Source organism: Staurois parvus, unplaced genomic scaffold, assembly GCF_062004578.1.
Source record: "Staurois parvus isolate SC_StPar_1 unplaced genomic scaffold, SC_StPar_1.0 ptg000151l, whole genome shotgun sequence".
Lineage (NCBI taxonomy): Eukaryota > Metazoa > Chordata > Amphibia > Anura > Ranidae > Staurois > Staurois parvus.
The window spans coordinates 17,644,457-17,664,316 of NW_028317947.1; the positions used below are offsets into that span (position 1 = coordinate 17,644,457).

General features: G+C 46.4%; 1 protein-coding gene across 4 annotated transcripts in view; it reads right to left on the bottom strand.

Annotated features, from left to right (window-relative positions):
* FAM171A2 (family with sequence similarity 171 member A2) overlaps positions 1-13,584 on the bottom strand; it is a 54,301-nt gene extending 40,717 nt beyond the window's left edge. For 3 of the 4 annotated variants that reach the window (XM_089674554.1, XM_089674552.1, XM_089674553.1), the window contains exon 1: positions 13,367-13,583. In XM_089674554.1, the coding sequence (XP_089530680.1) occupies positions 13,367-13,490 (124 nt within the window). In that variant the 5' untranslated portion in view covers positions 13,491-13,583. Of the gene's footprint in view, positions 1-13,366 lie in introns of all 4 variants that reach the window. The other variant, XM_089674551.1, reaches the window with a different exon arrangement.
* Positions 13,585-19,860: the final 6,276 nt, after the last annotated feature.

Consider the following 19,860-nt stretch of genomic DNA (forward strand, 5'->3'; position numbering starts at 1 on the left):
CTTTTTCATAGGCTTTTTTGAGTTTGGGCAAGGACACAGGGGCCCCATGATCCACTATTGCCCCATGAGTTGTCAGTCCGCCCCTGGGCCCTGCTATTTCCTCCTATAGGGTGGCTACGCTGCCATGCAGGATCTCCCTGGAGCCTCGTTGTAGCCACCATGATGTGTACGCTCCCAGCCAGAACTATGAAGGTTTGGGAGGAGGGACCAACTGAAGCTCTCTCTCTTACAGGGGCATTAGAAACTGGTCATGAAGATTCATGGGATATGTAGCCCTGAATGATGTAGAAGGTCACCTGATGCTTTTAGAGCAGGCATGCTTGTACATTATGGGCTGGGTGATGAATCATGGGAGGAATCCAGTGGGCTGAATTTAAAAAAAAAGAAAAAAAAAGAAAAGAGGATTGGATTCCTCCATACACACAAGCGAGGTAGATGGGCAGAACGCTCCTCGCTGAGACATTGCATTCTGACAGCGGGGACTCTATGAGATTTGAGAAAAATTTCTCGACAATTCCATTCAATTTCTGTTGAGCGGGGACAGCCACACATTATTATTATTATTATACAGGATTTATATAGCGCCAACAGTTTGCTCAGCGCTTTACAATATAACGGGAGACAATACAGCAACAATACCAGGGGCGGACTGACAACTCATGGGGCCCCTGGGCAATAGGAGATCATGGGGCCCCTGTGTCCTTGCCCAAACTCAAAAAAGCCTATGAAAAAGGTACCGGGGGTATCTCATAGGGCCCCCTACTGACCCCGGGCCCTCGGGCAGTGCCCGAGTTTCCAAATGGTCAGTCCGCTCCTGAACAATACAGTTCAATACAAGAGGGTTAGGAGGGCCCTGATCCTTGGAGCTTACACATGGATCGAAATTCAGCTGGTCCCTGCTCAACTGCCCAAATGTTGATCCATTTTTGACCATTCACATGTTTTCACATAATAAAACGTGCTGCATTACGGCAGCCCAATAATACAATAGCTGCGGGAGATTCGGCCACCCATGCTGTGGAGGAATCTACTGTATATGTAGGTACCAGGGGCGGACTGACCATTTGGAAACTCGGGCACTGCCCGAGGGCCCGCTGTTATTAGGGGGCCCCATGAGATGCCCCTGGTACCTTTTTCATAGGCTTTTTTGAGTTTGGGCAAGGACACAGGGGCCCCATGATCCCCTATTGCCCGGGGGCCCCATGAGTTGTCAGTCCTCCCTGGTAGGTACTATATTATGTGAATATAACAAAACAGTAAAAAATGTGCACCACATATCTATAATGAAAAGGAAACAATATACAAATCAATATACAATGCCAAAAATCTCCCCTATGCTTGACCTTTGTGTGCTTTATAAATGTTCCCCACTGGCTTCCCGGGATTTGTCCATCCTCTGAATAAAGCGTTGCGAACAATCGTATTTCCTGTTGTTGGAACAACAGCTTTTCTCAGACTGTTACTCCAAAACTGCGAGAAAGTGTTCACCTCCTCCATCACTGACTCAGATCGATGAACTCAGCACTATGTCATTTGGGAAATCGCTAGAACAAGCTTTCAGCACATCATACGCTGGCACTGTATTCTGCACTTAGGGAACATTTAAAGGATCAGTCCACCCAAAACTGGTATTTCATTTGTTGATGGGTGCTGCAGCATTAAAGTGTGTGACTCATCTTTGTGCGTTTATGGATCTGCGCGCCTGATGTGGTCCTCATGAAGGGCTCCCACCTTTTCTTTGCTATATGTTATATATGGAGGAGCTGGAACACACAAAGGTGGGTGAGGACACCCAAAACATGACATAAAAGAATACGGGGTTGACTCAGCCACCAGGCTCCATCTATAACTCTCCAAGTCAAAGTAATTCCTAACCACATAACCCAATCCAACAACCCCCTCCCCCCACACACACACACCCACACTCTGCCAGGGCCCCCACCTACTCTCACCAAACTGCCAGGGCTCCCACCTACTCTCACCAAACTGCCAGGGCCCCCACCTACTCTCACCACACTGCCAAGGCCCCCACCTACTCTCACCATACTGCCAGGGCCCCCACCTACTCTCACCACACTGCCAGGGCCCCCACATACTCTCACCCCACTGCCAGGGCCCCCACCTACTCTCACCACACTGCCAGGTTCCCCACCTACTCTCACCAAACTGCCAGGGCCCCCACCTACTCTTACTATACTGCCAGGGCCTCCACCTACTCTCACTGCACTGCCAGGGCCCCCACCTACTCTCACCACACTGCCAGGTTCCCCACCTACTCTTACTATACTGCCAGGGCCTCCACCTACTCTTACTATACTGCCAGGGCCTCCACCTACTCTCACTGCACTGCCAGGGCCCCCACCTACTCTCTCACCACACTGCCAGGTACCCCACCTACTCTCACCAAACTGCCAGGGCCCCCAGCTACTCTTACCACACTGCCAGGGCCCCCACCTACTCTCACCACACTGCCAGGTACCCCACCTACTCTCACCACACTGCCAGGGCCTCCACCTACTCTCACTGCACTGCCAGGGCCCCCTACTCTCACCGCACTGCCAGGGCCCCCACTTACTCTCACCACACTGCCAGGGCCTCCACCTACTCTCACCACACTGCCAGGGCCCCCACCTAGTCTCACCACACTGCCAGGGCCCACACTTACTCTCACCACACTGCCAGGTACCCTACCTACTCTCACCACACTGCCAGGGCCTCCATCTACTCTCACCACACTACCAGGGTCCCCACCTACTCTCACCACACTGCCAGGGCCCCCACTTACTCTCACCACACTACCAGGACCCCCACCTACTCTCACCACACTACCAGGGCCCTATCTACTCTCACCACTATGCCAAATGCCTTGTTATTCTGCTGTCATCACTCTGCCAGGGCCCCACCTGCTCTCGCCATTCTGCCAAATGCCCCCTTATCCTGCTCTCACCACTGTGCCAGGGCCCTACGTACTCTCACCACACTACGAGGACCCCCACCTGCTCTCACCTCTCTGCCAAACGCCCCTTCTCCTGCTCTCACCACTCGGCCAAGGCCCCACCTTTTCTCACCATTTTGCCAAACGTCCCCTCTTATCCCACTCTCCCCATTTTGCCAACTGAACCAGCATCCCCCCTTCCCCACATTCTCTTCCACCACGTCTGAATGCCCTCCCAGCTTGACACCTCTTACTACTTCAACTGACCCTGCACCACCAAGCTCTCACCACCACGCCAGCACATAAACCCTTTCTTCTGTCCCCCATGAGCCTCTCATACTCACCACCACCCCAACCCAAGCCTGCAAACTCCTATATAAAGTGAGAAGGGTAGGAAAATATCTTTCTGAATTGTAGCATTTTTAGCAATGACAGCCTGTCCACTTCTCAGGTATCCTTTATGAGCAGGGGCGGACTGACCATTTGGAAACTCGGGCACTGCCCGAGGATATGGGGCCAGTAGGGGGCCCCATGAGATGCCCCTGGTACCTTTTTCATAGGGTTTTTTGAGTTTGGGCAAGGACACAGGGGCCCCATGATCCCCTATAGCCTGGGGGCCCCATGAGTTGTCAGTCCACCCCTGTTTATGACATATAAGAAGCTGAGACTCCAAAGTGGACCTGTCAGATCACTGATGTACCAATACAATCCACTGAATGACAACGAATCAGGCAGCTCCGGATATGACATAGCGGATGGTAAATCGCACCGGCCTGATGAGAACTCCTTTCAACAAGTAACATCCACCAGGGAACCGTTTGTCACAGGGAACATTCCCTTTCTTAAGTGAACAATCTCTCTTCTTTTGTAAATCAGACCCCATGCCACATCGCACAAAAAAAATGAAAGTGGGAATGGTTGCATTCAGAAAACTGGTTGCTATCTCATCGTGCATTTTATAAACACAATCAATTTCTCAAAAAGTCCTTCTTGAAGAAAACGCAATTAAAATGAATTATATATAAACTAATTATTCCCTGGCAGGTGGTAAGTCTAAGCTCTACAGTCTTCAAGAGCTACAGACACTGAAGAATGTTCAGAATTCAACACTTCCAGGAGTGTCAGATGTCTGCTCCCCCTGTAGCACGCTGTGGTTCCTCCCACCACGCCCTGTGTCCTGTAGTGATGCAGAGACCAATGGATGAAACCACAGCTGGTGGCAGGGGGGCACAGGTGTCTGACTCATGTAGAAGTTTTGGAATGCCGTGGATTCTGCCGGAGGCAACAATGGACTTACTAACTATGGACTTACTGCGGGGATAAGAGGGGAAGTCTTTCCTCTCTTGCAGAAGCATTTTTTCATGCAACAGAATATGTGTTAAATCATATATACAGTATATATATATATACAGCCTCCAAGGGGCGGACTGACAACTCATGGGGTCCCCGGGCAATAAGGGATCATGGGGCCCCTGTGTCCTTGCTCACACTTAAAGCACACCCAAAATAGCCTATAAAAGGTATCAGGGGCATTTCACGGGGCCCCCTACTGACCCTGGGCCCTCATGCAGTGCCCGAGGGCTCGAATGGTCAGTCCGCCCCTGCGAGCCTCCCCTCTCGCAGCCTCCTGGGGCATGGCACTTATCCCAGGAGGCAGCAGGGTCATTCCCAAAGTGCTGCATAACCTCATGCATACACAGAGGGGGAGCCAGGTGTGGTCCCTGTGGTCCCCAAGAAGCCTCAGCCAGCTCCCATATCCAAGATGGTGGGGCCGGGGACACACAGTAGTAAGAAGAACCAATTTTGGGAAGACAGCACTGGACCCCAGGCACTGGTAAGTACCTGATTTTTAAAATTCAGTATGTACAGTATTTGCAGCTGCTGACTTCAAAAACAAATTGAAGTTCCTCTTTAAGGCCTAACGCACATAGGATGTCAAAAAACGCCACTTTTATGGGCGTTTGATTTTTTTTTCTCAGCCTCTAAACGCCCCTCTATATTAGCCTAGGTGTCCATGCACACAATTACAGGCGTTTAGAGGCGGAATAAAAAAACTATCGCTGGCGCGTTCAGAAGAGGAGCGTTTGGCCAGAAAAAGAAGCCAAACGCACATTAACGCTAGATGTATTTAGGTTTGATTGCGCATTTGCATGTCAACGCATTCTATTGGACAGAATAAATTAATATTCTGGCCAACAGAATGCATTGATGTCAAACGCACAAATGCGCATAAATGTGCATGATCGCGCCTAAACGCACATGCAAAACGTGGCTTAAGACGTATTTGTTTATCCAATCGAGCAAAGGCCGTAGGAGGGGTAGGAGGTAGGTCGGCATGTACCATAAAGCCAATCATACATTGGTAGATTTTCGAACGCTTCCACAAACTTTTGTATGAAAGTACTCATCAGTACATTTGAGGACCTGATGTATGTACTTGAAAATTTAATTTGCTTTTAACATTTGATTTACACACGACATGCGTTCAGTTGCGTTTTTCCTGCATCCAAAATGCACAGAAAGTAGGTGATATGGTGGTCAATGTCATACTTCACAGCAGTGCTTGCAGTTCCAGTGCGTTCCGGGTGCAGAAAAAAAAGTAGAACAGTATTTTTTCTGCACAGAACTGTACTGGAACGTGAAAAACGCATCAAAAATGCACCGGAACGCACCAAAAACACACTGGAACGCACATGTCTCTATTCATATTGAAGAAAAAGAGAGGGAAAAAATTAAATGGAACGCATCAAAAACACACTGGAATGTGTCAAAAACGCACTGGAACGCGTCACAAACACACTGGAACGCATCAAAAACGCACTGGAATGTGTCAAAAACGCACTGGAACGCATCAAAAACGCGCATGCAAAAACCCATCCGAAACGCATCTGGACTGCGTTTCTATAATGTGAACCGGTCTTTAGGGAACAAGGACTTTCCCTCACTGACGCTCAACCGCTATCCCTGACTCACGGCGGTCCCTCGGCGTCCTCGTGTACAATGGAAGGCTATTGGCCCTGCATTGCACTGGATGACATCAGAGTGCCTAGGACCAATAGAACGCCTGAGGCCCCATACAGACCTCGCATAGTGGAAACAAATGTTCCCGATCGACATTTTTAAAGCACGATTAACATGAGGAAACGTGTCGCACATAGAACAGCCCATTCACTTCAATCGCGATTGTCACCCCAAAAGAAGATTCTGCCCCTTTTTCGGACGTCAAGCTCAGTGCAATTTTTAAATGCGCATTTTCATGTGCACGATTGTCGCCCCAAAAGTAGCTCCTGCCTCTTTTTCGGGCGACAAGCTCAGTGCAATTTTTAATTGCACATTTTCGTGTGCGCAATTGTCTCCGCAAAAGTAGCTCCTGCCTCTTTTTCGGACAAGCTCAGCGCAATTTTTAAATGCGCATTTTTGTGTCGCCCCAAAAGGTGCTCCTGACCCTTTTTGGGCGACAAGCTCAGTGCAATTTTTAAATGCGCATTTTCATGTGCACGATTGTCGCCCCAAAAGTAGCTCCTGCCTCTTTTTCGGGCGACAAGCTCAGTGCAATTTTTAATTGCACATTTTCGTGTGCGCAATTGTCGCCCCAAAAGAGGCTCCTGCCCCTTTTTCGGACAAGCTCAGCGCAATTTTTAAATGCGCATTTTCGTGTGCGTGATCGTCGCCCCAAAAGGAGCTCCTGCCCCTTTTTCGGGCGACAAGCTCAGCGCAATTTTTAAATGCGCATTTTCGTGTGCGCGATCGTCGCCCCAAAAGGTGCTCCTGCCCCTTTTTCGGACGACAAGCTCAGCGCAATTTTTAAATGCACATTTTTGTGTGCGCAGTTGTCACCCCAAAAGAAGCTTCTGACCCTTTTTTGGACGACAAGCTCAGCACAATTTTTATATGCACATAATTATGTGCGCGATTGTCACCCCAAAAGTAGCTCCTGCCTCTTTTTCGGGCAACAAGCTCAGCACAATTTTTAAATGCACATTTTTGTGTGTGCGATTGTCGCCCCAAAAGAGGCTCCTGCCCCTTTTTCGGGCGACAAGCTCAGTGCAATTTTTATATGCGCATTTTCATGTGCGCAATTGTCACCTCAAAAGAAGCTTTTGCCCCTTTTTGGGTGACAACCTCAGCGACAAGCACAGCGCAATTTTTAAAATGCGTATTTTCTTCACGTGGTTCGGTCATGCGACAATCACGGCAGAATCGCATTGCGTTTGGGGTTAAGAATAATGGCGCCCAAACACGCGTCATACGTTAATGTGAACGGGGTCTTACAGACGAGGCTGAGGGGGAACCTGTGAGAGCGAGGGATCGGGCGATTCAATATCTCTTCTAGGCAGAAACGAGCATTTAACCCTTGCGCTGCGGGGAAGGTAACCCCATGGAAAAGTAGGGCCTTCCCTGGAGTCCAGCTTTAATGAACCACTTGAAGACCCTTTTCTGGCACTTTTTGTTTACATCCAACAATCATTATTTTGTCTGAGAACCCCCACATATTATATATGTTTTTCAAAGCAGATGCCCTAGAGAATAAGCTGGTGGGTGTTGCTTTTTTTATATATCACACGGTATTTGCGCAGCAGTTTTTCAAATCCAATTTCCTTTAAAAAAAAAAAAAAACACTTTTTTAAAATTTTAATGCAACAAAACACAACCCAATTTTTCAGCAAAATATAAAAGATGATGTTACGTCGAGTAAATAGACACCAAACATGTCACGCTTTAACAGCTTTCCCGCTGACCTATAACAGAAATACTGCTACAGGGAGGCAGGGGTATCACGTATATGTTCCGGTCTGCGCTCTCCTCTATGATTGGCCAGCGGAAGTGATGTATGCTCATCGCTTCCAGTTTCCTATATCATAGAGGTGATCAGAGGCGTTCCGGTCTGCGTTCTCCTCTATGATCGGCAGCGGAAGTGATGTATGCTCATCGCTTCCAGTTTCCTATACCACAGAGGTGATCGGAGGCGTTCCGGTCTGCGTTCTCCTCTGTGATCGCCCAGCGGAAGTGATGTATGCTCATCGCTTCCAGTTTCCTATACCATAGAGGTGATCAGAGGCGTTCCGGTCTGCGTTCTCCTCTGTGATCGCCCAGCGGAAGTGATGTATGCTCATCGCTTCCAGTTTCCTATACCACAGAGGTGATCGGAGGCGTTCCGGTCTGCGTTCTCCTCTGTGATCGCCCAGCGGAAGTGATGTATGCTCATCGCTTCCAGTTTCCTATACCATAGAGGTAATCAGAGGCATTCCGGTCTGCGTTCTCCTCTGTGATCGCCCAGCGGAAGTGATGTATGCTCATCGCTTCCAGTTTCCTATACCATAGAGGTAATCAGAGGCATTCCGGTCTGCGTTCTCCTCTATGATCGCCCAGTGGAAGTGATGTATGCTCATCGCTTCCAGTTTCCTCTACCATAGAGGTGATCAGAGGCGTTCCGGTCTGCGTTCTCCTCTATCATCAACCAGCGGAAGTGATGTATGCTCATCGCTTCCAGTTTCCTATACCATAGAGGTGATCAGAGGCGTTCTGGTCTGCGTTCTCCTCTGTGATCGCCCAGCGGAAGTGATGTATGCTCATCGCTTCCAGTTTCCTATACCACAGAGGTGATCGGAGGCGTTCCGGTCTGCGTTCTCCTCTGTGATCGCCCAGCGGAAGTGATGTATGCTCATCGCTTCCAGTTTCCTATACCATAGAGGTGATCAGAGGCGTTCCGGTCTGCGCTCTCCTCTATGATCGGCCAGCTGAAGTGATGTATGCAAATCGCTTCCAGTTTCCTATACCATAGAGGTGATCAGAGGCGTTCCGGTCTGCGCTCTCCTCTGTGATCGGCCAGCGGAAGTGATGTATGCAAATCGCTTCCAGTTTCCTATACCACAGAGGTGATCGGAGGCGTTCCGGTCTGCGTTCTCCTCTGTGATCGCCCAGCGGAAGTGATGTATGCTCATCGCTTCCAGTTTCCTATACCACAGAGGTGATCGGAGGCGTTCCGGTCTGCGTTCTCCTCTGTGATCGCCCAGCGGAAGTGATGTATGCTCATCGCTTCCAGTTTCCTATACCACAGAGGTGATCGGAGGCGTTCCGGTCTGCGTTCTCCTCTGTGATCGCCCAGCGGAAGTGATGTATGCTCATCGCTTCCAGTTTCCTATACCATAGAGGTAATCAGAGGCATTCCGGTCTGCGTTCTCCTCTATGATCGCCCAGTGGAAGTGATGTATGCTCATCGCTTCCAGTTTCCTCTACCATAGAGGTGATCAGAGGCGTTCCGGTCTGCGTTCTCCTCTATCATCAACCAGCGGAAGTGATGTATGCTCATCGCTTCCAGTTTCCTATACCATAGAGGTGATCAGAGGCGTTCTGGTCTGCGTTCTCCTCTGTGATCGCCCAGCGGAAGTGATGTATGCTCATCGCTTCCAGTTTCCTATACCACAGAGGTGATCGGAGGCGTTCCGGTCTGCGTTCTCCTCTGTGATCGCCCAGCGGAAGTGATGTATGCTCATCGCTTCCAGTTTCCTATACCATAGAGGTGATCAGAGGCGTTCCGGTCTGCGCTCTCCTCTATGATCGGCCAGCTGAAGTGATGTATGCAAATCGCTTCCAGTTTCCTATACCATAGAGGTGATCAGAGGCGTTCCGGTCTGCGCTCTCCTCTGTGATCGGCCAGCGGAAGTGATGTATGCAAATCGCTTCCAGTTTCCTATACCACAGAGGTGATCGGAGGCGTTCCGGTCTGCGTTCTCCTCTGTGATCGCCCAGCGGAAGTGATGTATGCTCATCGCTTCCAGTTTCCTATACCACAGAGGTGATCGGAGGCGTTCCGGTCTGCGTTCTCCTCTGTGATCGCCCAGCGGAAGTGATGTATGCTCATCGCTTCCAGTTTCCTATACCACAGAGGTGATCGGAGGCGTTCCGGTCTGCGTTCTCCTCTGTGATCGCCCAGCGGAAGTGATGTATGCTCATCGCTTCCAGTTTCCTATACCATAGAGGTGATCGGAGGCGTTCCGGTCTGCGTTCTCCTCTATGATCGCCCAGCAGAAATGATCTCTCAGTACGCTGTGTGAATGGGAATACGGACCAATCATAAAGAAGGGGCTTCCCAAAACTGAGAATCCAATTAAAGCCGAACTCCAGGAGAAAAAAAAGGAATAAAAGTCCCCTTGCAGGGGGGCCCCCCCGCCCTGAAAGGGTTAAATGATCATTTAGGCCATGGGTACCTGGAACAAGGACTTTATCTTACCCCCCGGTCAGTGGGCGGTCACTCTTGTCCCTGCCTTGTACTTGATGACATCACAATGGCTGTGACCGACGCAGCATCAAGGAGAAGAGGCGGCAGGAGCCAGTCTAAGCCCAGGTTCACACCTAAGCATTTTCCGCTGCGTTTTCCAGAAACGCAGTCCAGTCCATTTAACATAATTTCCGATGGGACACGTTCACATCTCCGCGTTTTCACCCGGTGCGTTTTTTTGGAAAAGGTCAGGAACTTTTTTGAACACAAAAAATTCTGTTTTTGGTTCTATAGACTTCAATGGAAACGCTGCAGAAAAGCATGTAGTGCATTTTTTCTGCGTTTTTGCATTTTAAATCTGCCTAGCAACACAAAACACGTAAAAAATGAAGATGCAAAAACGCAACGCAAAACGCGTTTTCACCCGGTGCATTTTTTGGAAAGGATCAGGGACTTTTTTGAATGTAAAAAGTTGTGTTTTTGGTTCTACAGACTTCAATGGAAACGCTGCAGAAAAGCATGTAGTGCGGTTCTGCTGCATTTTTGCCGTGTTTTGTACGTGTTTTGCGTTTTAAATCTGCCTAGCAACAAGAAAAAATGCATCAAAAACGCATGTGTGAAAATATAAATGCAATGCAAAAAGGGATCAAACATACACACATCTCTCATGGATCGACTTTAGGACCGAAGTCCTTGGCGGTGACGGTACGTGAATAGGCGGCCTCTTGGCGGCTGGGCCTTGATACCGAGGGGCCACATATTTGTGCACCTGCCGAGAGCGCGCGCCCTGCACACTCCCAGGACAGCTACCGGCGCCTCGCGGAAAACGTCCGACCGCTACTTGTGATCTGGAGCTTTCCGTTCATGTGACCACTGGGGTCACATGACCCTAAACCCCGCCCACCACCATCAGAAACCCCTTAAAGGGCTTAAACACTGGACAATCGCATTTAAGCCGATCCTTCACTATACAATCTGATTGTACAATTGTCTTCTAGCCGGCCATACACTATACAATCTGATTGTACAATTGTCTTCTATCTGATCCTTCACTATACAATCTGATTGTACAATTGTCTTCTAGCCGGCCATACACTATACAATCTGATTGTACAATTGTCTTCTAGCCGCCCGTACACTATACAATCTGATTGTACAATTGTCTTCTAGCCGGCCATATACTATACAATCTGATTGTACAATTGTCTTCTAGCCGGCCATATACTATACAATCTGATTGTACAATTGTCTTTTTAGCCGGCCATACACTATACAATCTGATTGTACAATTGTCTTCTAGCCGGCCATACACTATACAATCTGATTGTACACTCACTGTGTAATCGGCTTTAGCTTTACCACAACTCGGTAACGTGTAACCTGAGAATAAACCAAACTATTCATCCAATCTGCATGAAATCAAGCAAGCCCTTAACATATATAATTGCTGGGAGATCTACGGGTAGAAAAAACCCGACAGGCTGGCTGTACTGTAGCCAATCGATGGTACAATACAACCAGCCGGCCCATATATGAATCGAAATTAGTCTGCCTCCTGCTAAACTGGCCAGATTTTGATACGTCTCTGGTCAGTCCAAAGGAGATTGTACAATCAGGTTGTAGAGTATAGGGCCAGCTGTACAGAGATTGTACTGTACAATCAAATTGTACGGTGTATGGCTAGCTCCAGTGAGACTGTACAGATTGTGTAGTGTATGGCCAATTTTAGGGAGATTGTACAATCAGATTGTACAGTCAACTTTAGGGAGATTGTACAATCAGATTGTATGGTGTATGGTCAACTTCAGGGAGATTGTACAATCAGATTGCATAGTGTATGGCCAGCTTTTACAGTGACTGTACAATCAGATTGTATATTTTCTGGTCACCTTAACCCCAGCCAAATCGAGGATCACCAACCAGCCGCAATACGATACTTCTGAAGACTGCTGGAATGAAAGTAAACTGGAACAAAAAAAGCAGCCAATCAAATTTCATCTCTACACGCAAACAAGAAACCAGCTTTGTTCCTATGGGCAACAGCCCGCCGTCTGATTGGATACAGCGACCCGCGTTTCCTCCGACAGGCAGACGTTGGCTGGGGAGGACAGCTGGGACCGAGGACAGCTGAGGCGGGGACACTCATTATCCGTATTCCCCGGGGTGACCTCACACACAGCAACATTCCCGTTTAGGGAACCCCCACCACCTTTTTTTTTTTCTAACCTCCCCCCCAATGAGGTCACAACACTTAACTCTTCGCCTGCCGCCACCCTCCACCCCCCCAAAAAAACAACAACAAAAACGCTAAGCAGCTGTAATTGTCAACAAATAGCAGACGCCAGGGCCCCGCCGGGACCAATCAGATCTCACTTTACTGTCACCAGGTGGAAAAAAAAAAGAATGAAAAATAGGAGAAAAATGAATAATAATTAAAAATAATAATAATAGTAATTAAAAAATATATAATAATAATCCAAAAAAAATAAATAATATTAATTTACAAAAAAAAATAAAAAAATAAAATACTAATTAAAAAGTATTGAAATCGAAAAAAAAAAATAATTTAGAAAAAATAATAATAAAATAATAATTAAAAATAATAATATAAATTGAAAAAATAATAATTTAGAAAAAATAATAATAAAATAATAATTAAAAATAATAATATAAATTGAAAAAAAAAAACAATTTAGAAAAAATAATAATACAATAATAATAAAAAATAAAAATTGCAAAAAATAATAATAATTTACATTTTTTTTTTTTTTAAATAATAATAATAAATAATGGCAGATGGAGTCATCCTGGCATCTTACACCCCCAAATCCATCCCCACCCATTACATCACAGGCCAGATTTACCCCAGAGACCGATCCCCTCCGCCTCCCGTCTACTACGGTGATCCGCCAACACGGACGTACGGGCACCCCCCCCTTCCCAAAAAATGAATTGGGGGGGGGATCTGATCCCACAATAAATCTGTCTCCACCAATTAAAAATCAGGTGCCCCCCTCCCCCATCTCCTATCAGCCCGCCAATCCCTGAATGACTTGAAGGCCCCCCTCCCCCCCCAAAAAATGAAAACAATAGAGCCCCCCCTGCTGTAATATGCCCCCCCTAGGGTGCCAGGCATGGGTGGTGTCTCCCGGCTCATCCTCTGACCCCCCCAGTGCCACCCTTCCCATTGTCTTCACATCCCATAGACTTACCCTGAGGCATTGGGGGCTCTCCCAGGGATTTGCCATGGCAACAGATGCAGAACATCCCCATCAGGACCAGGCCGGGCCAGCGCAGCCCCCCACCGGGCATCCCTGCCTGCACAGCTCGGCCCATGCTTCCCCCAATGGTCACCCCTCCATTCTTCCAGCTCCTCTCCAGCCACAGACAAGGCTCCTGGATCTCCTCTCCCCTCTTCTCTTCTCTCCTCTCCCCCCTCCCTGTGTCTTTCTGGCCTGCCACACCTCCCCCCCTGTTCAATCCCATAGACGGCCAGCGACACCTGCTGGACACAGTAGGGTAGTGCAGGGGAGACTCAGGTGAGCCAACAGCAGCATGGAATGCCAGCGTCCTAGATACAAGAGGATGTGTGGCCCTGCCAATGGTGGCCCTGCCCCCTCCCTCGTGACTCCGCCCCTTGTCCTATAGGCTGCAGGTCCTGGAAGACCAACTCAAAGAAAAGAAAAGCGAGCAAGCAGGCTCTTCAGGTGCCGCACACCAATGCGATTTTACTGCGCTTTGCAGAAGCGTGTGACAGTCCATTCAGGGCCGCTAAACACTATAGAAATGCAGTGCAGGTGCGTTATGGATGCGTTTCTGCATGCACGGTTTTTAATGCGTTTTTGATGCGTTCCAGTTCATTTTTTCCCCTCTCTTTCTTCGATTTAAATAGGGACCTGTGCGTTCCAGTGCGTTTTTTATGAGTTTTGGTGCGTTCCAGTGTGTTTTTGATGATCTTTGGAACGTTCCAGTGCATTTTAATGCGTTTTTGGTGCATTCCAGTGCATTTTTTATGCGTTTTTTAATTATGCGTTTTCGTGTCCATTTTTTATGTGTTCCAGTTAATTCCCCCCCCCCCCCCCTCGTCATTTCTTCGATTTAAATAGGGACATGTGCGTTCCAGTACATTTTTTATGCATTCTGGTGCATTCCAGTACATTTTTTTAGCATTTTTTAATGACGCATTCCAGTGCGTTTTTTATGTGTTCCAGTCAGGAGCGGACTGACAACTCATGGGGCCCCTGGGACAATAGGGGATCATGGGGCCCCTGTGTCATTGCCCACACCCAAAAAAGCCTATGAAAAGCCAATGAAAGGTACCAGGAGCATCTCATGGGGCCCCCTACTGACCCCGGGCCCTCAGGCAGTGCCCGGGTGCTCGAATGGTCAGTCCGCCCCTGGTTCCAGTTCATTTCCCCTCTCTCCTTTTCGTCGATTCAAATAGGGATGTGTGTGTCCCGGTGCATTTTTTAATGCATTTTGGTGCATTCCAGTGCGTTTTGGTGCATTCCAGTGCGTTTTTGATGCGTTTTGGTGCATTCCAGTACGTTTTTAAAGCATTTTGCTGCATTCCAGTGCATTTTTTATGCGTTTTTTTGATGACGCGTTCCAGTGCGTTTTTTATGTGTTCCAGTTAATTGTTTCCCCCCCTCTCTTTTTCTTCTATTTAAATAGGGATGTGTGCATTCCAGTGCATTTTTTATGCGTTTTGGTGCATTCCAGTGCATTCTAATGCATTTTTGATGCGTTTTAGTGCGTTCCAGTGCTTTTTCTATGCGTTTTTTAATGACGTGTTCCAGTGCCTTTTTTATGTGTTCTAGTTCATTCTTCCCCCCTCTCTTTTTCTTCAATTTAAATATGGATGTGTGTGCATTCCAGTGCATTTTTAATTCGTTTTTGGTGCGTTCCAGTGTGTTTTCAATGTGTTTTGGTGAATTCCAGTGCATTTTTTATGCATTTTTAATGTGTTCCAGTTCATTTTTCGCCCCTCTCTTTCTTTGATTTTAAATAGGGACGTGTGCATTCCAGTGCATTTTAATGCATTTTTGGTGCGTTCCACTGTGTTTTCGATGCGTTTGGTGCATACCAGTGCATTTTTATGCGTTTTTTAATGATGCGTTCCAGTGCGTTTTTTATGTGTTCCAGTTAATTTTTTCCCCCTCTCTTATTCTTCGATTTAAATAGGGATGTGTGCGTTCCAGTACATGTTTGATGTGTTTTGGTGCATTTTTAATGTGTTTTTGGTGCATTCCAGTGCGTTTTTGATGCGTTTTGATGCGTTTCGGTGCATTCCAGTGCTTTTTCTATGTGTTTTTTAATATTGAGGATGGGAGGGGCTCTGGAGAAGTCCTGGAGGTGAGCATGGGAGGAGGTGACGAGGGAGCTAGAGGGCAAGATGTCTTGGGAGGAGTGGAGTGGGTGATTTGGGCAATATCTGTGGATGAAGTTGGTGATGTAGCTAGGGGCAATGTTGTGTCCAGGGCCATGGATAAGGGTGTGTCACCGGTCTTCCTGTACAGGGCCCAGGCCAGCAGAGGGGCCCAAACAGCTGAGTGAATCAGATTTGGGCAGGGAGGGTGATGGGTGCGGCAGGGCAGCAATTACTGGAACCAATCCCCTGTCTGTCTCACTCTGCAGCAGCTAAAAGCCGGCTTCTTCTCCTCTCCCTCCCACTGGCTTTTAGCTGCTGCAGAGAGAGCCATACAGGGGATCAGTTCCAGTAATTGCCCCCCTGCCGCACCCATCACCCTCCCTGTGCACCATACATTCCCCCTGCTGCCCAGGCCCCCCTGTTTTGCCCCCATCCCTGCAGTGCTTCCGACTTCCCTTCTCTCCTTCTCACTGCAAGCACACAATAGGGTGCTTCATGATCGAGATAGGTTCAGAAAATGTCACATTTACCAGCCCCTTTCTTTCCTGAATGAACACAATGAGTGATCAGTACTGATCACTCACTGTGTTCATTCAGAACTGAACCATAGTAAACTGTGTTTTTTTTTTGGGGGGGGGGGGGTCCTTTTAGGTTGACTGTATGGGGCCCCGTGGTTTCTTACAGCAGCCATGGTTGTGGATGGCTTTTTATACTGCAGTTACTATTTTGAATTTTATACTTTGGGTTAGTGGAACCCAAGGAAGGGATTGGCAGAGAGGAGCAGCAGTCACTGATCGGTTGGTAAGGTACAGTACATTGATTTATCAGCAGCCTGGAACATCGCCCATTCAGTTTTGCTATCTTCAGAACTGACTTCAGAAGGTGTTAAAAGTGTCACTTTAACACCATCAAAGCAGTTATTTGTTGAGCTGTTGGTGATAGCTGAGAAAATGCAATTTATAAATAGCCCAGGGCCTTCAAAAGAAACACTCCATAAGCAGTGCTAGAACAAGTCCTCTAATGCAGGCCATAGACGGGGTGAAAACTGGACGTTTCTTTTTTAGAAAAATCGGTCGTTCAGTCGGCCGACATTACCACCATTGGTAAAGAAAAGTCGGCTGATTTTAGCCCCATCTACGGCCGGCAAATATTATAGCGGTGTCCCTGCAGAGAGATCCGCTATTATATTTCACAGAAGAAATAGAATATGAAGAAGAAGAAAAAGTTGCAACATTGTATCTATTTGTATCCATTTCGGATACAGATGTTTCTATTCAGATACAAATAGATACAATGTTGCTATACTTTTAAATGTCAAATATAATATCGGACTGAAACTCTTTTTTTTGCTGCTTCTTATTCATATTCTATTTCTTCCTCTTCATATTCTATTTCTTCTTTTTCTGCTTCTTATTCATATTCTATTTCTTCTTATTATTCATATTCTATTTCTTCTTCTTCATATTCTATTTCTTCTTTTTCTTCTTCTTATTCATATTATATTTCTTCTTATTATTCATATTCTATTTCTTCTTTTCTTCTCCTTATTCGTATTCTATTTCTTCTTTTTCTTCTTCTTACTCATATTCTATTTCTTCTTATTATTCATATTCTATTTCTTCTTTTCTACTTCTTATTCATATTCTATTTCTTCTTTTTCTTCTTCTTACTCATATTCTATTTCTTCTTATTATTCATATTCTATTTCTTCTTCATATTCTATTTCTTCTTTTCTTCTTCTTATTCATATTCTATTTCTTCTTATTATTCATATTCTATTTCTTCTTTTTCTTCTCCTTATTCATATTCTATTTCTTCTTCTTCATATTCTATTTCTTCTTTTTCTTCATCTTATTCATATTCTATTTCTTCTTCTTATTCATATTCTATTTTTCTTATTATTATTCATATTCTATTTTTCTTCTTCTTATTCATATTCTATTTCTTCTTTTTCTTCTTATTATTCATATTCTTTTCCTTCTTGTCTTCTTCTTATTCATATTCTATTTCTTCTTTTTCTTCTTTTTCTTCTTGCTGGTCTCTGCTCATGCGCATTTTTTAAAATCGGTTATAAGATCGGCTGATTTGTCCATCATTGCCGCGAAAATCGGCCGAACAACAAAATTGGCCGATTTTTTTCCCAACATGACCAAAAAAAGTGTCAAAATCACGAAAAACGGCCGACCGATTACCCCACTAATGACCCGAAAATCGGCTGATTTTTTTTTTCGGGCAAAAAATTGGCCGGTTTTCTCCCTGTCTATGGCCTGCATAACACCTAAAGGGGAACAAAAGGCAGTGTGCCCCCCCTCCCCCCCCTGGGGCTGATGCTAATTGGGGGTATTAGTGAAGAGACAGATTGAATAACTTTGTGGGATTGCTATTTTATACCTTATATGGGTAAAAAAAGGGGCCCTTGGTTCAAATTCCAGCCAGGACACTATCTGCATGGAGTTTGCATGCTCTCTCTGTGCTTGTGTGGATTTGCTCTTATACTTCAAAGACATGCTGCTAGGTTAACTGGCTCCTAAAAAAACTGGCCCTAGTATGTGTATATGGGGTAGGGACCTTGTAAGCTTCCTAATTGCAGGGACTAATGTGTACCACCTGCCTGGAGTTTGCATGTTCTCCCTGTACCTGCGTGGGTTTCCTCTGGATACTCCAGTTTCCTCCCACACTCCAAAGACATGCTGGGAGGTTAATTGGCTCCTGTCTAAATTGGCCCTAATATGTGTATGAATGAATGTAAGTTAGGGACTTTAGACTGTAAGCTTCCTAATTGCAGGGACTAATGTATACCACCTGCCTGGAGTTTGCATGCCCTCCCTGTGCCTGCGTGGGTTTCCTCTGGGTACTCCGGTTTCCTCCTACACTCCAAAGACATGCTGGTAGGCTAATCAGCTCCTGTCTAAATTGTCCCTAGTATGTGTATGTATGAATGTAAGTTAGGCACCTGCTACCCCCTCACTAGCTGTGATTGACAGCGACAGGAGCCAATGACTCCCACTGCTGTATCTTAGCCAATGAGGAGAGGGAGAGCTGAGAGAGCCTCTGCTCTGGTGCACATTGCTGGATTCAGATCAGGCTCAGGTAAATATAAGGAGGGGGGGGGATGCTGCATGCAGAAGGTTTTTTACCTTAATACATAGAATGCATTAAGGTAAGTAACCTACCTTTAGAAATACTTCAAGTGCAAGTATGTTATGTTATGTATAAATGTAACACACATAACAAACACAAAATAAAACACAAAAAAGCCCCTGCGCTGCACAAATGTATTGCCTACAGGGACCACAGCACTCTCCCATGCAATGCCTTATTTTGCTTTTCTGTCCAGAAGCATGGTGCCATCTTTGTTCAGGCATCATCCAGGGCCAACAGATGACACGATCATATAGATTCTGCTGCCTGTGTAGTTCTTGGCTGTGTTCACAAATGTCTGACACAGCTCAGCCCCTGCTTATGACTTGGTTATCATTTGGGGAAAGAAGAATGAGGAAATGATTCCTCCTGCTGGCATCAGACTGATGACATCAAAGTCAATGAACTGGAGCAGCAGGATAAAAATGTAAAGATTTTGTGAAAAGATATGTTAATGAGTATTGTGACATGTTATGTGACCCATCAATTGTCACCAGGGGCGGACTGACAACTCATGGGGCCCCCAGGCAATAGGGATCATGGGGCCCCTGTGTCCTTGCCCACACTCAAAAAAGCCTATAAAAAAGGTAACAAAGGCATTTCATGGGGCCCCCGACTGACCCCGGGCCCTCGGGCAGTGCCCGAGTGCTTGAATGGTCAGTCCGCCCCTGATTGTTACTTATCTGAAAAAAAGGTGCTGCACACCTAGGACTGGAATTCATTTTACAATGTGTGACTGCAAGCATGTCTCTTCTGAAAGCGGTTATGGAGGGTGGCAGATTTTGGCCCCAGATCACCTTTAATAGACTCCTCAGGAGCCCAGGCTAAACTGCTTGGAAATTCATCCAATTTCAGATGACATGCAAGCAGTCCAGTGGGCTCTCCACAATGCCATTTGCAGCAATATCACATCCATTAGTGCTCATCAATTTAAAATAATGTATGAAAAGTATGTTAGAAAGCAATTTACATATTCCCGGAACCACGTGTAGCAATTAACTGGATCTGGCAAACACAAAAAGTCATTTTAGAGAGATTTCGGCCCGTAAAAAGGGTAAAGGGTATCTCTAGCAAAAACTTTTTGAGAGAGTATAGGAGGGTGATATCCCCAGGTCCCCTTATTTTTATACAGTATCTATTAAAATAATGTAAAGCGCTGAGCAAACTGTCGGCGCTATATAAGTCCTGTATAAT